The 15,772-nt window shown below is 26.5% G+C and overlaps 2 protein-coding genes across 5 annotated transcripts; both read right to left on the bottom strand.

Moving 5' to 3' along the window:
- Positions 1-505: 505 nt before the first annotated feature.
- LOC112598409 lies at positions 506-9,385 on the bottom strand. Of its 4 annotated transcripts, none has more exons than XM_025344850.1 (6): positions 9,149-9,385; positions 6,481-6,698; positions 6,278-6,421; positions 6,077-6,220; positions 5,577-5,966; positions 506-4,039 (listed from the first exon to the last, which is right to left on the bottom strand). In XM_025344850.1, the coding sequence occupies exons 1-6, from the start codon at positions 9,321-9,323 to the stop codon at positions 917-919; spliced, it is 4,194 nt and encodes a 1,397-aa protein (XP_025200635.1). In that variant the 5' UTR covers positions 9,324-9,385; the 3' UTR covers positions 506-916. The 4 variants fall into 4 exon arrangements, with proteins under 4 accessions (XP_025200635.1, XP_025200636.1, XP_025200637.1 ...); XM_025344851.1 differs by having other exon boundaries at positions 6,481-6,695; XM_025344852.1 differs by lacking the exon at positions 9,149-9,385 and adding an exon at positions 6,906-7,122.
- Positions 9,386-11,760: 2,375 nt separating this feature from the next.
- On the bottom strand, positions 11,761-14,872 carry LOC112598537 (E3 SUMO-protein ligase KIAA1586-like). The gene is made up of 3 exons (XM_025345038.1): positions 14,853-14,872; positions 14,672-14,761; positions 11,761-13,321 (listed from the first exon to the last, which is right to left on the bottom strand). The coding sequence occupies exons 2-3, from the start codon at positions 14,699-14,701 to the stop codon at positions 11,783-11,785; spliced, it is 1,569 nt and encodes a 522-aa protein (XP_025200823.1). The 5' UTR covers positions 14,702-14,761; positions 14,853-14,872; the 3' UTR covers positions 11,761-11,782.
- Between the last annotated feature and the right edge of the window lie 900 nt (positions 14,873-15,772).

The following is a 15,772-nucleotide window of genomic DNA, read 5'->3' as shown; positions in this document are numbered from 1 at the left end:
CAATAATACAATATCTTTTATGCATTTATTAGATTAATCCGCTAACATTACCCATGTATAATATTATTATTAACATTTCTTATTTATACAATTAGTTTAATAGATTTTTTTTAAAAACAATCTTGGTGAACATTTTTCTAAAATTATAAATGGCGATAAAAAAATTCACAAAACACAATACTATTTTAAAGGAACATCGATACATATTATTATACTAAGAACATAGATTAAGTACACAATTTTTTCGATGAACGGAGAGAAATAGCTACCAAGATAAATTAATTAACCTTTAACGTATAACAAAGATACTTATAACAAAATTATACACAGACAGTTTAACAGAAACATTTTAAAGATAACTCAAAAACTAAATAATACAATTAAAAACCTATCATAATACAGTATTTCATGTATGTACAATAATAATCTATGTCAAGAGTATATTGTCATTAATGTATGATAATAATAATGATAAAATAATAATTGTTAATATTATTAGTAATATTAGTATTGCACACACATCTGAAAATAATATTGCTGTATAAAAACTTATTGAGATTATAATTCCAACAACGACAGTGAAAACAAATAAAGCAGTTTCTATGAATAAATAAATAAAAGATTCTAGTGACAACAACTAAAACTGGTTCTATAATAGTATAATGTGTGAATAAAAAAAAAATCCTGTTTATTCAAAAATGAAAACTTAAAACTCTTTTACCTATTATGTAAAAATGAGTTCTATTACAACAGGTAGTACTAAAACTTTTAAATTAAGAGTAGTTTGTTGGTCAATATTGGGTTAAAAAAAAATTAGTCAAAATAATTTGTTCATAAATTTATTAACTTTTTTAAAAACTTTTCTAAACTTACTAGTGGCCCCCTTTATTTTAGGCCGGACCACATAATGATAACCTCATTCGTTTTTTGTTCGATCAGGCCGTTTATTCCATTTATCTCCTTCATTATCAGAAACAGCCTCTTCCAGAGATGCCAAATTTGGTTTGCTAGACACTTCCTGATTAAAAAAATCATCATCCTCAAACGGGTCTGTATTTCTGGAAAATATATTTATGGACTCGGATTTTTTCATCTCTTTAGGTGAATTTGATACTTCTTCTTGTGAAATTTTAATATCTTTTGAAACAAATACTTCATCATCTTTAAAACTAAATTCACTAGACATACTACCTTTAGCAGCATTTTCTGGTGTAAAATCATCTTCAAATGGAGAACGCTTTGTACCTTCAGTTTTAGAGTTTGAATCAATAGATCTATGACCACTATCTGAACGTTTTGGTTTTCTTGCATTCCTATTTGTTTTAGAACTAATGGACGGAGATGGCTTAGTAAGATATCCTAAATCAGAACAAGTACTCATGGTTTTGGCAAATAAAGAAGAATCTGGGCTACCAGGTGTAAAGTTATCATCAAAAGGAGAAGTTTGATTACGTTTCAAAGACCATTTATTTTTTGATCTTCTAGACCAATTTTGTTCTAATTCAGATTCACTTAAATCCAATTCTTCTTGACTATATGGCTTTCTAGGTGGAATGTTGTGGTCTTCATCACTGCCATCACTTCGACGATGGTAGGATCTCCTTGGTTTTCTGGGTGTTGTTGAAGATACATAACGATTTTTTTTTGGTAACCTATATCGCATTTTTACATCGTCATCGTCGCTATTATCAATAGGAGGCCTAGAATAATTTTTGAAAGCTTTTGGAATTGGAGGCCCAAATCGATCCCAATTGTATTGTTCTTCAAGGTATCTTCTTCGCCTTTCATACATTAACCTTTGGTATTTTTCATCTTCCCAGTTTGGAGTAGATGGTAATTTTTGAACTCTTCTCTCTATGTCGGGTCGAACGTAAACACGTCTTTTATCATCTTTTGATGGTCTTCTCCGTTCATCATCCATATGTGGAACTCTCCAGTGTGGAATCATATATGGTGACTCCCATTCATCATTATATCTAGTTCCTTCATCCCATGGAGATGGTTCACGATGCCGAGGTGATATTTTACGATTACTTCTACGATTAGGTTTTCTTTCATAATAAGGTTCATCCTCATACATAGATTCTCCATCACTCCAGCCATTTACATTTCGAGGGAAATCTTCAATTGAACTTTCTAAACTTCTTTTAGCAGTATCCCAATTATCTTCAGATTCTTCACAATCATCCCAACTTGACGAACATTTACTACGATTAGATGGTACTTTTTTCAAATTAACTTTAGGTTTAGTAGTTGTTGGTTGTTCTCGATTATTTGCAGCCCAAGGAGAATTTGGGTTTTTGGTTACTTCTGGTTCAGCATCAAAAGTTGCCCAACATTGAGAATTATCAAATAGTTTTTGACATTTGTTATTTTCAATTGGTTCAGAGTTTGTTATTGCAGTAATAGCTTCTTCTTTTGGAACTTCAAATTCGACTGCTTCTTTTATATCCTTGTTTTTAATGGCACAGTTTTCTTCTTCATATTCATTTTCATTTTCTTCTTCTTCTTCTTCTTCTTCTTCTTCTTCTTCTTCTTCACCACGTACCTCATCATCTTCATCGTCTTCATCAACTTTTACATTTTCTTTATTTTCAACAACTTCATCAATAATTTTTTCATCGCCAGGTTCAAATACTTGTTCATTATTTAATTTGACCTCACTTTGTTCTGAAATATTATTGTTTTGATTTGATTCAATAATTACTTCTGTTGGAAAGTTTTCTGATGATTCTTCTTCATACATAGGATCTTTTATTGGAATATTTCGTAGGGCTGCATATTTATCATTTTCTGTAACTATGGTCTCACTAGTTTTTTCTTCATCCAATAATTCTCTAAATACTGCATATTTATCATACAAAGATTTTTCGGGTTCTTTCTTATCTTCTTCAGTCTTCTTAGGAATAGTTTGTGTTTCTTCATTACTATTAACAGTTAACTTGGACAAACGTAAAGTCAATTCCTTTAAAGTCATCTTGGATAAAGAGGTGGGAGATATTCTCAATGTATCTGCTAAATCACTAAACCCTGTTTTTGTTAATTGACTTAATGTTATATCAAGTGAAGTAGATATATTTGACTTTGATTCACTGCTAGTTTTTCTTACAGAAACAGGTACTAAATAATATTCCGAATCAACTTCTTCTTTCTTTTTTTTAATTTCACTTTTTGGTTTTCTAGATGGTAATGGTAATGGGGGGGCTTCATTTTCTAGTTGTGTAGATGGTAAATTATAGGAACTAACATAATTTTCTATATAGTCATAGTGACAGTTACGTGTACGTATTGGTTTCACGGTTTTAGAAGGTATTTGTTGTTTTTTAGGTGGCAAAGGTGGAGGCTCTAATGAAGATGAAGGTCTTGGTGGAGGTTCAGGAGCGATGTCTATTCGTTGAGGCAATGTCATCAATTTCATAATAGCATAATCATCATCTGGTGAAGTTGGGTCATCATTTCTATAATAATCTGGACTTGGAGATTTTCTCATTTTTATTTTTGTTCTATTTTTAGACATTAAATTATATTTAGGTGATGTAGATATATTATATGGTTTTTGTGTTTCTGATGGAAGAGATACCTTCAATAATCCTTGAGCAGAATTTTGTGATGATGAACTATCACTTTTTAATAATGGAGATTTATGTTGCAGTTGTGGCGAAACTGGTTTCAAAGATTCAAATGAAGAAAAATCAGCAAACTCCATTTCAACAGAATTTGAATGAGATTTATTAAAATTATCAGATTTAAAAGGATCTTCAATAAGCCCACTAGTATCTTTAAATGACGTATCAGAAGAAAACGAATCACTTACAGTTTTAGTAGGTAAGCTTTGAGATTGATGCTCTGAAATTTTTTCATTTTCATACGCAGCAAGCTGATTTAATATTTTCTTTGGAGGATTTTTAAGTTCTTGAAAGAAGTCTTTCTTGTCTACATAAGGTTTACTACGACCAGTTCCTAATGGATCTAGTTCAGTAAAAACATCAAATGCATCACTCTTAATTGTTGGACTCGTACGATTAGTAGATTCAATGACCTAAAAATAAAATATAATATTAAAATTTTCATAACTGAAATTAATAAAAGATTAATAATATTATATTACAACCATATTTTTAAACTTGCTTTTTTCATTATTAATAAAAAATAATTTACTGTATATTTCCATTAATAAATAGATAACATGAATTTTACCTAATCAACACGTTAGTATGATATACATATTATAATTATAACAAAATAGTTTTAAATTAATAAAAAGACATATATGTATATTATGAATCATCTAAAAAAATTAATTACACAACTTACTAACTTATCAACTTTTCTAAAATTTTGATATGAATTAAATTAAATATATAAATAAAAAATTATGTTTTTATACAAAAAGCCATGTGGTTTTTTAATTGATTTTGATTATTAATTAACATTTAATTTCATTAGTCTCTTAATTGGAATTACATATTTTTTGTTAGAATAGAATCAAAAAAAAATCTGAATAAAACCTGACAAAAAATGATGTTATAATGTACATAATATATACATATATTATATACAACGTATAATGTATAACAACATATTTTTAATGGTCCCTTGGTTGTTATTATAGATCAGTGTTTCCTAACATTGGGTTGAGACTCAGTGTTTTTAAATTAATAAGGCAACTTTCTATTAAATATATGTAAAAAAAATTTAAATAAGAACATAAAAATAACTTTAGTTGTAAATTGATAAATACTTAAGTTATATTTTATTTGATATATCAATATATAATGATGATAATGTCTAACTAGTATTGTAAAATGTAGGATATAGATTTTACAATAGATATCAATGTATTATTTTATTATGATTATAGAAAATGTGTTAAGCTATTAAAGTTTAAAATATTCCAAATTAAAAAAGACATCTTAATACCAAACAACTTTTTTTTATGTAAAAATAATCTTTTTAAAACTCAAATTATCAAACTTTCTCATGATAAAATTTATGAAAATAAATTTAAAAATGAAACTATTACTATTTGAAATTATAAACCAGTAGGAAATATTATGCTACAACATCTAAAATCAGCCATCACATCAAGTCTAAAATTAGCAATTATATAATTATTTTTTTAACATATACCAATTTTTTCATATATTATTTTTATTTCAAGTACATTTAATATATTTCACCTAAGTATCTTAATTTAAAAATAATTTTTATATCAAGTAGAATTATGTATTAATTATCCAATGTACTATATCATAACATTAATTTTTTTTTAGTGAGGATCACACATCCAACAAAAAATTAATTTGTAAGTTGCTTTTACAAAAAGGTTGGGAAACACTATAATAGATTTGTAAGTTTTTTACCGACATATAAAGAATATCCAAATACCACTCAAAGTTACCTAATGACATGGTGATATACTTAATATAGTGTGGTAATCAATAAAACAAGTACCTCAGTTGTTTGTAAAATTGTTATTAGAAACTGTATGTATAAACAAAAATATTTGATATAATAAAAAAAAAATATTTTTTTTTAAATTAAAATTTTTTTAGAAATATAAATTAATAACTTACCTTGAAGTCAGATGCTTGGAGGGATTGACGAACTTCACTAGGATTTGTCATACTGAAAATACTTTCAGTTTCTTTGTCAAACCAATGTTTTTCAGGCTGCCCTGAACTTGAAGTAGCTGAACTATTACGTGTTCTCCGCTCCCCAGTACTTGGTGGTGGTGGTAATTTTGTTAATGCAACAGTTGGAATAACAGTAAAGGAATCTCCAAAAGGATCAGCTGATGGTGGAGTAATACTTTCCATTTGTGACAACCCTTGTTGTAAATTATTCAGTTCAAGTTCCAAGTTCAAAAGATCATTAGCATTTGGGGTTGTATTTTTAAACTCAGATTTGTCCATACTTGACAAATCACGATTGAATCTTTTAGAACCATCATCATTACAACTAGCCTACAGGACAATAATAATAAACAATTAATTAATAAAAATATTAATAAGTATCTATGACTAATAACAGGTTAAATATGTATAAATATATATATATATATATAAGGACTAACATGATCAACTTTTGATGCTGTACTTGCAAGTGCTTCTAGATAAAGTCCACTGCCTTTCATAATTTGTTGTTGCCTAGTCATTTCTATTTCTTGTTTTTTTAATTCAAAAACTGTTTGAAAAAGATCTCTCATAGTAACTACAACCTGAAAATAAAACATGCATTAGCCACAGAAATTAAACAAAACATGTTTTGATATTACCTGACTTGCAGCTTTATCTGTTTTTATACCAAAAAATCTATGACCGGTGTCAGGGGAACCGAATATGTAACCAAATGCTCTTGAGTCTACCATGTCCTGTGCTATGAATGATATCTTATGTATAGGATGATGATATAAACAATCCTGTAATTTTAAATATAATGTTCATACATATTCTAAATAATTGCATCATTTACACATACTCCAGTCTTTTCATCCCTCAATTTAAGTCCATCAATTGCGACATTTATGGTAATGCGTTGCTTATGCTCTCCGGCTGCTCTTATCGCCATCTTTAAATCAAACAATGCTTCTTGGCACATTCTATCCCCTCGAGCCTCACTGACTTCCAATATGCCAATAAGTTTGGCTTTGAAACTAACTCCATCACCCATAAATCGTATAGCACCACCTTTATCTGCTATAATAAATAATTAATATTATTATCTTATTAATAATGGATAATAATAACAATGTATTGTTGTATGAAATCTAAAACCGAGTACCGTTGACACATCTCTTTAGAAAAAAATATATATTAATCATAAACTCTGTACGTACGATAAAAATGTAATGAAATTAAATGACATGATTACTGGCACGACAAAAACAATGATGGGAAACTTACATTTAAACGGACTAGTTTTCCGCCTAAGAGTCAGAGTTTGCATTTTTCCGAGTAAAAATTACGAGTGTCGTGCGATGTTTTTGTTTGTTGAACGTTGTGTGGTACACATTTCGTACATAGTCGGACAGTAGTCCGCAAATTTTTTCTATCGAAAACGCTCACAGAAGCATTTTTGACGTCGGGCAAACTCACGTACGGCTGCTAAAGAGGGAGGGGGTTGACGGGCCATCCACCCAGTGGCGAAATTAATCAATATTACTCAGTCTGTACGACAACATGGCGAAAAAGTTATGCTACACGCAAGCCCGATAAGGGTATATTTTTCTAAATCATACTTACAACATCAATATATAGTATTAAGAAATTTTTCGTTTAAACCTTACGTCAATTCCTGTCAAACGCGGCTACTAATTTTGTAAAAAAAATAATATTTTTCGTGCGTTTATTTGGGGGTGGAGGGTGGAATCGCCGAAATTGATAATGCGCAAAACACGAGTGCACACGATATCACCCAGGTTCGATTTCAATCGCATTATTGTTATTTGATCGAGTACAATTTATTAATTTATTTACTTCAAATATAGTCGATAACCTATAAATAGTGAAATACATACATATATTATATATAATATTAAAACGTATTTATAACGTTATGTCATTATAAATTGTTTTAATTCAACGCGTATATCAATCGTACTCTGTTTTTAATAGATGACGAAATACGAATATATATACATATAATATTGTAGATATTATTTATAAAACACAACACACATCGCACATATTTTCCATTTCTTTTCGTAACCTATCATCAGTACCCCTTCTTACCGATAATTTTACTTTTTAGAACAAATGTTATTATTTATTATTCACGACAAAACTAAAAAAGACGGATTATATTTAAAATTAGTATTTTAACAAAAAGTCTCTAACATAAAATCAATCGTGAATAATAGCTAAAAAAGTGATGAATTGTTTGTCCGAAATTTAAAATACATGTATTTTGATACTTTTCAATTACCATTATTCAGATAATAAAAACACAATATACTTTTTATTTTATTCTAATAAACAAATCCTTTTTATTATTTTTGAATTAAAAAGTTAAAAATTATTTTTATGTTTATATAACAAATATTTAGTAAGTATACTTTAATTTATATATTATACTTTAATAAATCATTGTAAAATTTAAACTTTGTATTATGATATGGCATGAGTAGACAGTTATATTTTTGAACTTATCCAATTAATATCAATAAATCAATGTAATTAATTATCTAATAATAATTTAGTTTGAAAAGTGTATTACATTTTTCCCCATTCATTTATATAGAATATTTTCATACTTAATAATATTAATAAAATTTAAAAAATAATAAACCTTAAAAACTTATTCAATTTTTTAATAGAGTAATGAAAAATGCAACCACTGTTTTTTTAAATTTTCCAATAAAATACAACATGTTACGGTAAGTTTTTTTATAATTTAAACAATTGTTTGTAGATATCACTTTATTTTATTTTATAATATTATTTTATAGCGTTATCTAATGTTGAACTTGTTTGTTTTAAAATTAAAATATATCATTAATTTTAATTATTTTATTCCAACCTGAGATCATTTTAATTTTAAATAATTAAATAAAAAACAATTTTTTTATATATCTAAATACCTGACATAAATATAATAAATGTATAAAAATTATGAAGTAAAATACAAAATTTAATCATAATAAAAAAAAATTACTTAATCTATCATCATTTATTTGTTTAAAAACTACCATGAACAATAAGTATAATATTTTCTGTAACTACAATGATGAATTAAGAAAATTTTAAGTGTCAAATATTCAAATAATAAATTAGTAAAAACATATTATTTTATAAATCAGTAATATAAAGCAAAGATTTCTGACTCATGCCAGACAAAAGGTGAAGGTCTTGAAAAAGTAAATTGAAATACAAACAAAACGTAAAATATGTGTTTGCCTATGATTGCTGATAGACTAAAATAAATTTAAATATAATCAAATAAATATATTATTTTTACATTACATATAGCACAAATATAGAATGCATGATAATCTGTTGCTTTTATGGAAATGGAAATGAAAAATATTTTAATCAATTAAAAGTATTATTTTAAGATAGTTAAAAAAAAAATATTAGCAATATTGTTATATACAACAAGTTAGTAAATGAAAAGTATACCTAAAAATATTATATTAAAATGTTTATACCTTTGACAATAACTGGTTGTCTATTAACATTTTTTAATGTTCTAAATGATTCTTTAATTTGAACAAATCCTCTTTTTGGAACTTCTTTCAACGAATGTAATTTGTTTTCCTTATTATCATTTCGGTTTTCTGGAGGTTTTGTATGTGTTGATGTTGGACCCTTAGCGTTTTCCATTTATTAATTAATACACATTAGTAAATTACAATTAAAATATACTTATAAATAAAATAATGCAATAATTGATTAAAAAGTTTTGACTTTAAACTACAAATTTGTCATTCAAAAATAAATAACAATAAATAATAAATAAATATTAAATTACTCAATAAATAACAAGGGATAAAATTATCATTCAAATAAAAACGAAATTTATCGATTTTATTTATTATTTACTATTAAACTAGAAGCAGAACGTTATCATTTACTTTGTTTTATTTGATAAACCTAAGTAGAGTAGCCAACCTTGACAAATTTATTTTCAAACTGTATTCTCAAACTTCTTTTTACAATTATTTGGATTATACAAAATTAAGTACATTACAATTTACGAAGGCAAAAAACAAGTAAACACATAGGTACATTTATATATTTGTATTAACACTATATACGATTAATAATTATGGATAACAATAACATGTTTTAAATATGAAATTAATATTCTTAAAAAAGTTTAACAAACGACAAGATATTATGTGTAATAATTAACTAACTCTTAATAATATTTTTAATTTAGTATTGGAAGCTAGTCTTGTCATTTAATAATTTAATTTTGTTAATATAATTATTTTTAAATATATATTAGTATATTACAACCATATTTTGTTTTATATTATTATGAATTGTTTTTCCTTTTGTTTTGGCGAAGTCTATTATCTCAACAATTGTCGAGCTATCATGAATCATGATCACTGATTTAAAACTATTAAAATAAATAATAATGTTTCATGAACTTATAAAGTAAATAATATGGACATTTATTTTATTCAATGATTAATACCTACATGACTTATGAAATATGAAATTAATATTTTTAAAATAAAATATTTATTAAATATCTACAGTCGATTATTTTAAAAGTTTTGGATACTGTAAGCAAATTTAAAACATATTCAGCACAAAAAAAAAATCCTATGTTACATATTTTCTTCAAGAAGACAAAAATATTCAAATTACATTTTATGAACATCTATGTGTCACTTGTCAGATTACCAAGGTACATTAGGTAATAGGTAGGTTGTATGTATATAATTCAGTGGGTATAAAGAAATTTTTTTCATGTTTATAACATATTACCTTAATCGTTTAATCATTTTCTTTTTTAACCAACCTCTAAGTAAGTTATTTGTATCTATTTGATTGTAATCTCCAACATCAAGACCGGATGGCGAATGCCCAGATGATACAGCACCACAGCGATATTTTATTTTTGAACTAGTTCGTAAGTCAGTATTAATATTATTTAAGTATTAGCAGTGGTGTTTTGGCAAAAAAACTAAAGGGTATACGCGTATTTAAGAATTTATGACAATGACTATTGTGTATTTATTAGGATCACAACTTACCAAATTTTACCACTCAAAAAGATGCTTACGAGTATTCAAGTCTTTTCTGGATCTCATGTTCACAAATACAAATTTTTATATATAAAAAAAAAAAAAAATGTATTAATTTTATCCTATATTATTTCTTGATTTATCTAAGTATAAGTCTATGGAAAATTCAATAATTGCCCGATTTTAAAGGCAAAAAATATAAATATAAAAGCATAATCATGTAATAGTTAAATAGGTAACTACAAAAAATATAAAATATATACAATTAACTTTAACAGAACTTAAACATAATAAAAAGGAATAATAATATCATTTTTTTTTCAAACAAGTTTTATATTTAAGTGTATTAGGCTTATATAAATAAAAATTTTGTATTTATGAGTGGAAAAGGTTTAACAAAATGTAATAGTTTTTAATAAAAAATAATACAAATAACTTTCTTTTTTTTAATGGGTAACAAATTAACAAATAAAATATGATGATTATATTGTACTTAACATTATATTAAAACTTGAAAACTAAATAATTTACAAAATTTGCCATAGACTCTTTTTGAGAACTTTGCTCTCACTTTTGTCTATGTTATTTCTTGCTATTTTGGTCCTAGTGTCTTCTGCACACCTATGATTGAAGAGCCAACTTTCTACATAATCTTCAGGATTCCAATCACTTAGAGGAGGTCCATTTATGTTAATAAACATTAAACTAGAAATATTGTTTATCGTTAACCGTGAACGAAGATCTGTACAAATGTTATTCATAACACTGAATCCTCTTTCACATTCTGCGGTTGAACACGGGAATGTTTTAAGAAAGATGTAGAATGCAGACATCACGTTTTTAGGATCAATAGTTTGGTCGTAAATAATTTTTTTCATACCGCTAATAGCTTCATTTTGGTCTAGTGAAAATCTTTTACATAAGTATTTAATATCATCTTCTCCATATCGAATATCTGGGTCCTCGGGCCAAGTTGATTTTTCCAACACTAAAATATTTTTCAAAATAATTTTACTTTCATCGTCATTGTCAAGAAGTCTTGATTGTAAGTTATTTTGAATGCTTGTTAAAAATTGATTTTTATTTATGCTGATCATTTTTTTTGTTAGAAGTTAAATCAATATTTTTAAACTTCATATCTTTTATTGCAATTACAGCTTGGTTCATATAATCACCATTATTAGTTTTAAAAGAAGTTATAACCCTTATACATCTCTTTATAGATTGTTCAGCTTGCATCAATGTAATAGTGCAACTTTGAAGTTCAATTGATAAGTTGGATAATTCCTGAAGGACATCACACATAATAGCTAAATCATTAACAAATTCAGGGCTAGCTAATTTTTTAAGGAGTCCTAGGTATTTATTCTTAATTTTAGAATCTCTATTGGAATCATTGGATGCAGTAAACAAATGCTTATAAAGTGCAGGAAATATTTTCCATACAACATTCACTGCTCTCCAACTACTAGCAACCCAACGAACACTAAGAACCCGACCAATTTTTAAAAACAACACATCTAAATCATGACAAATTTCTCTTAATTCAGTTTGATTTTTAGGGGATGCATTGTATAGAACATAAAGTGAGTCTATAAAACATTTGAAGTAATTTGTAGCACTTACATCTTTGAGTGAATCATTAACTGCTAATTCAAGATGATGATTCATACAATGCCAACTAAAAATTAGTGGGTACTTATCTTTGAGTTTTTTAGCAACACCATTTTTTTTACCCAACAAAACGCTTGCTCCGTCACTTACAAAGGACACCCAATGCTGTTGTAAATAGTTTTCATCAAGCCCTGATGTATGTAAGCAGTTAATTAATTGACTTACAATATTTTCTGCACTTTGATTTTTTAATTCAACCAAGTCTAAAAAAATAAAGAGAGGTTCATTATTCGATATTGATACTTTTAAATAAACAACCATGCTACATAAAACACTGAGTGTAGTTGATTCATCAATTAGTATGGAACATTTTGCATTTGTGTCAATAATATTTTTAATAATTTTGTGTTTCATTTCTTTAGAAATATGATGAATAATATTGGTAGATGAATGTCTAGAATGGAGGGTAAACCCTAATTTTATACCATTTAGTTCCTGTAATTGCACTAGTTTTAAATGATCATCAAATGGGCGGTTATATTTTGCTATATAATAAGCAGTGCGGAAAATAGAATGTGTAACTTTGTTTATCTGGTAATCCTTTTCTTCCATAAGCTTGGACAACATATTCTTGTCTTTATTGTCTAATACTTGAACAGCAGATTTGTGTGCGTTGGATTCAAAATGTTTTTTAAGTTTATTTCTTAAAACAGTAAGGCGAGTTTTCTTGTTAGTATTTGTTCCTCCATCAATTTCACATGTGGCCCATTCTTGAGATATTTCAATCTTTTGAGGGGTTTTTAATTTACCCACTTTTCTACATATATCACATCCAATTTTTCCATTAGCACAATTAAGTCCTTTAAATTTTTCTTTTTTTTCTGTCCATTGCGCTGATGTCCACTCGGACGGCCACAGTGAATCCTGACAGTCAGCTTCAGAAGACTCAACATTGTTTAATTGAATAGATGGAGAAGATGGGTTGGAAAACAGATTTTCTTTTACCTACATTAAATAAAACCAGTATCTTGAATAAGATATATTTGGTACCGATATAATTTTTAATTATTTTCTTAGCACAATAAGTATAGATTTTGCTATATATAACTTATCAAACCAAAATTCTCCTCATATTCTCTTAAAATTATAAACATATGCCAAAATAATCAATGAATATCAATATATGCTTTATATACAAATATTATAAAAAATTCACAAGTAAAATATACATTGCACATTAGTAATAATTTTAGGTGTTGAAAATAATATTAGATTTAAAATAATTAAAAATAGTACAAATTAACAAATGGTATTCTTATAGAATACTAATAAGTATTTTAATAATAGTGAAATAAAATTTGAAAAGTTTTATTATGTTATTATTATGCATTTATTTATGACAAAGAATACTAAATAACAATACAAAATATGGTACTATAACTTTTAAGTATTCTTTAAATAAATGGTACTCAGTTGCATAGTTGAATTGCACTATAGCATAGATTTTATAATATATAGATATGAGATAAGCCAACATACATACTTGTAAAATAACAATATTATACAATATATTAATATATTGCAACATAAAAAACCAATATTTCTTTGATATATTTAAATATTTTAAATTATAGTAAAGTAAATGGTTCAAAACAATTTTTTTCAGGTATTTTTATTTATCATAATATTAAAGAGTTATAATAATTTAAAATTTAAATAAATTGTATTCTTTCTCACTATTTACAAAATATGCTAAATAAGCTGACCCTAAAACTATTCTCAAATATGCAAAAAAAACTTTTTACTGTTAACTTAATATTGAATAAATTGTCCACATATTTTACCCTAATAAGTCTGCATAGGTATATTCAGTAGCCATGGTAGTTTTATTGGGAGAGTCCAGTGATCTGAAGCTTTCCAAGTCACTAAGTTTAGGTTGTGAATAAGTTTTATCCTCAGTTTTATAGTCAAAAATTAAAAAAAAAATTAAATTATTGGCAAATTGTGTAAAAAAAAACTAAAAGTGGATTTTAAATTATAATTTTTAAATTGAGTAAATTAAAATTTGTTTGTTGAATAGTTTAAATAAAACAGGTACAATCATGTATTTACAGCCATGTACAGTCAAAAAAAAAATAATATGTTTTTTGTTTATGCTAGTTAAAGTTAATTAATATTAATATTAATTAATTAAATTAGTTTAAAAAAAAAAAATAATATTTTTTTTATAATTTGTATGACCTACTATAGTAGTACAGATAGTATAGTAGGTACTATTTTGACTCAAATAATCGAAACATGAAGTGATTTCTATTAACTTATCAACTTAAATTATACTGAACAGTTTTAATTTACCAATTGTATCAGCTGAGGACTACTTGTCATAGGTTTTGATGTGGATGTGATAGATGACAATAATTGAGCTTCTACTTCTTTAAACGCCACCTAAATAGCACACAAGTAAACGAATTGATAAAATAAAGACAATTTAAAATATATTACCTTATTGTCCTTCTTAATTTTTATAATTACTTACCTCAACATTTTCTAAACGGATTTTTTTATTTGTATTTTTAGAAAAATAAGAAAATAAAGTGTTTTTTTCTTTTGTGTGTGTAGAGTCCATATTGTCAACACTTAACACTTCACTTCACAAATCACAAAAAAAAAAAAAAATTATAAGAAACAAAAATATAAAATAAATAATAATGGAAGACGAGCAATGCTGTAGGAAGTTAGCAATCGGAATAGCACACGCCACACTATCTAGAATATTCTTGTACAGAAACATCAACGGTAGCTTATAGATATTATAATTTGATATCTAATGAATACAGTTAGACGACAATCGATAGCTATAAATAATAATCAATTATCAATGTTATTATTAACCTACCAATAACATAAACAAATTTTCTAAAAATAAACATATGCCCTATGGTTTTTTTCTATTTATGTAGTAGGTATGTGAGCGTATACGTGCGTATATGTGCGTATTGGTGTTACTTTTATAAAGTATACGCTAAATCACCAAGATGGTTCACGGGTATACGTCGTATACCCGCGTATACCCTCCAAAACACCACTAATACTGTGTTTAATACATAAATACTAATACTGTATTAGTATTTAATGTGTTAAAAATAACTTGAAACTTCATACTTCTTTCAGTTCGACTCTTTTGGTTTTTGATGATCCAGTAAGGTCTTTAATTTTCTACATTAATTACATAAGTAACATATTTACGTAAATAAAGTTTAGTGTCCAATATGTGATTTATTTTTTTGTACAATTAGTATATGGGCATTGGGCGTCCACGGGAGGGGGCGTGACAGGGCTTTTGTACAGTGCGTACCCCCTAGAATTTTAGATTTGTTACCTAATTACAATAATTTTATTCAAATAAATGTAATAATGACGAAAAATAAAAATGTTCTTTAAATAAAGTGTATAAAA

This window comes from Melanaphis sacchari, unplaced genomic scaffold (assembly GCF_002803265.2).
Source record: "Melanaphis sacchari strain LSU unplaced genomic scaffold, SCAv2.0 Contig48_pilon_pilon, whole genome shotgun sequence".
NCBI classification, from domain to species: Eukaryota; Metazoa; Arthropoda; class Insecta; order Hemiptera; family Aphididae; genus Melanaphis; species Melanaphis sacchari.
Note: the sequence above shows the minus strand (reverse complement) of the source record. Positions and strands in the feature narration are given on the sequence as shown.

What these genes read in the sequence shown, in the direction of transcription:
- LOC112598409 (XM_025344850.1), bottom strand. Translation starts at nt 9,323, where the DNA reads ATGGAAAACGCTAAGGGTCCAACATCAACACATACAAAACCTCCAGAA. An exon ending in ACAACCAGTTATTGTCAAAG is followed by an intron (nt 6,699 to 9,148) that starts GTATAAACATTT and finishes TATTTATTATAG; the next exon opens with CAGATAAAGGTGGTGCTATA. An exon ending in CAGATAAAGCTGCAAGTCAG is followed by an intron (nt 6,221 to 6,277) that starts GTAATATCAAAA and finishes TTTTATTTTCAG; the next exon opens with GTTGTAGTTACTATGAGAGA.
- LOC112598537 (XM_025345038.1), bottom strand. Translation starts at nt 14,701, where the DNA reads ATGACAAGTAGTCCTCAGCTGATACAATTG. An exon ending in GTCCTCAGCTGATACAATTG is followed by an intron (nt 13,322 to 14,671) that starts GTAAATTAAAAC and finishes TATTTAATGTAG; the next exon opens with GTAAAAGAAAATCTGTTTTC.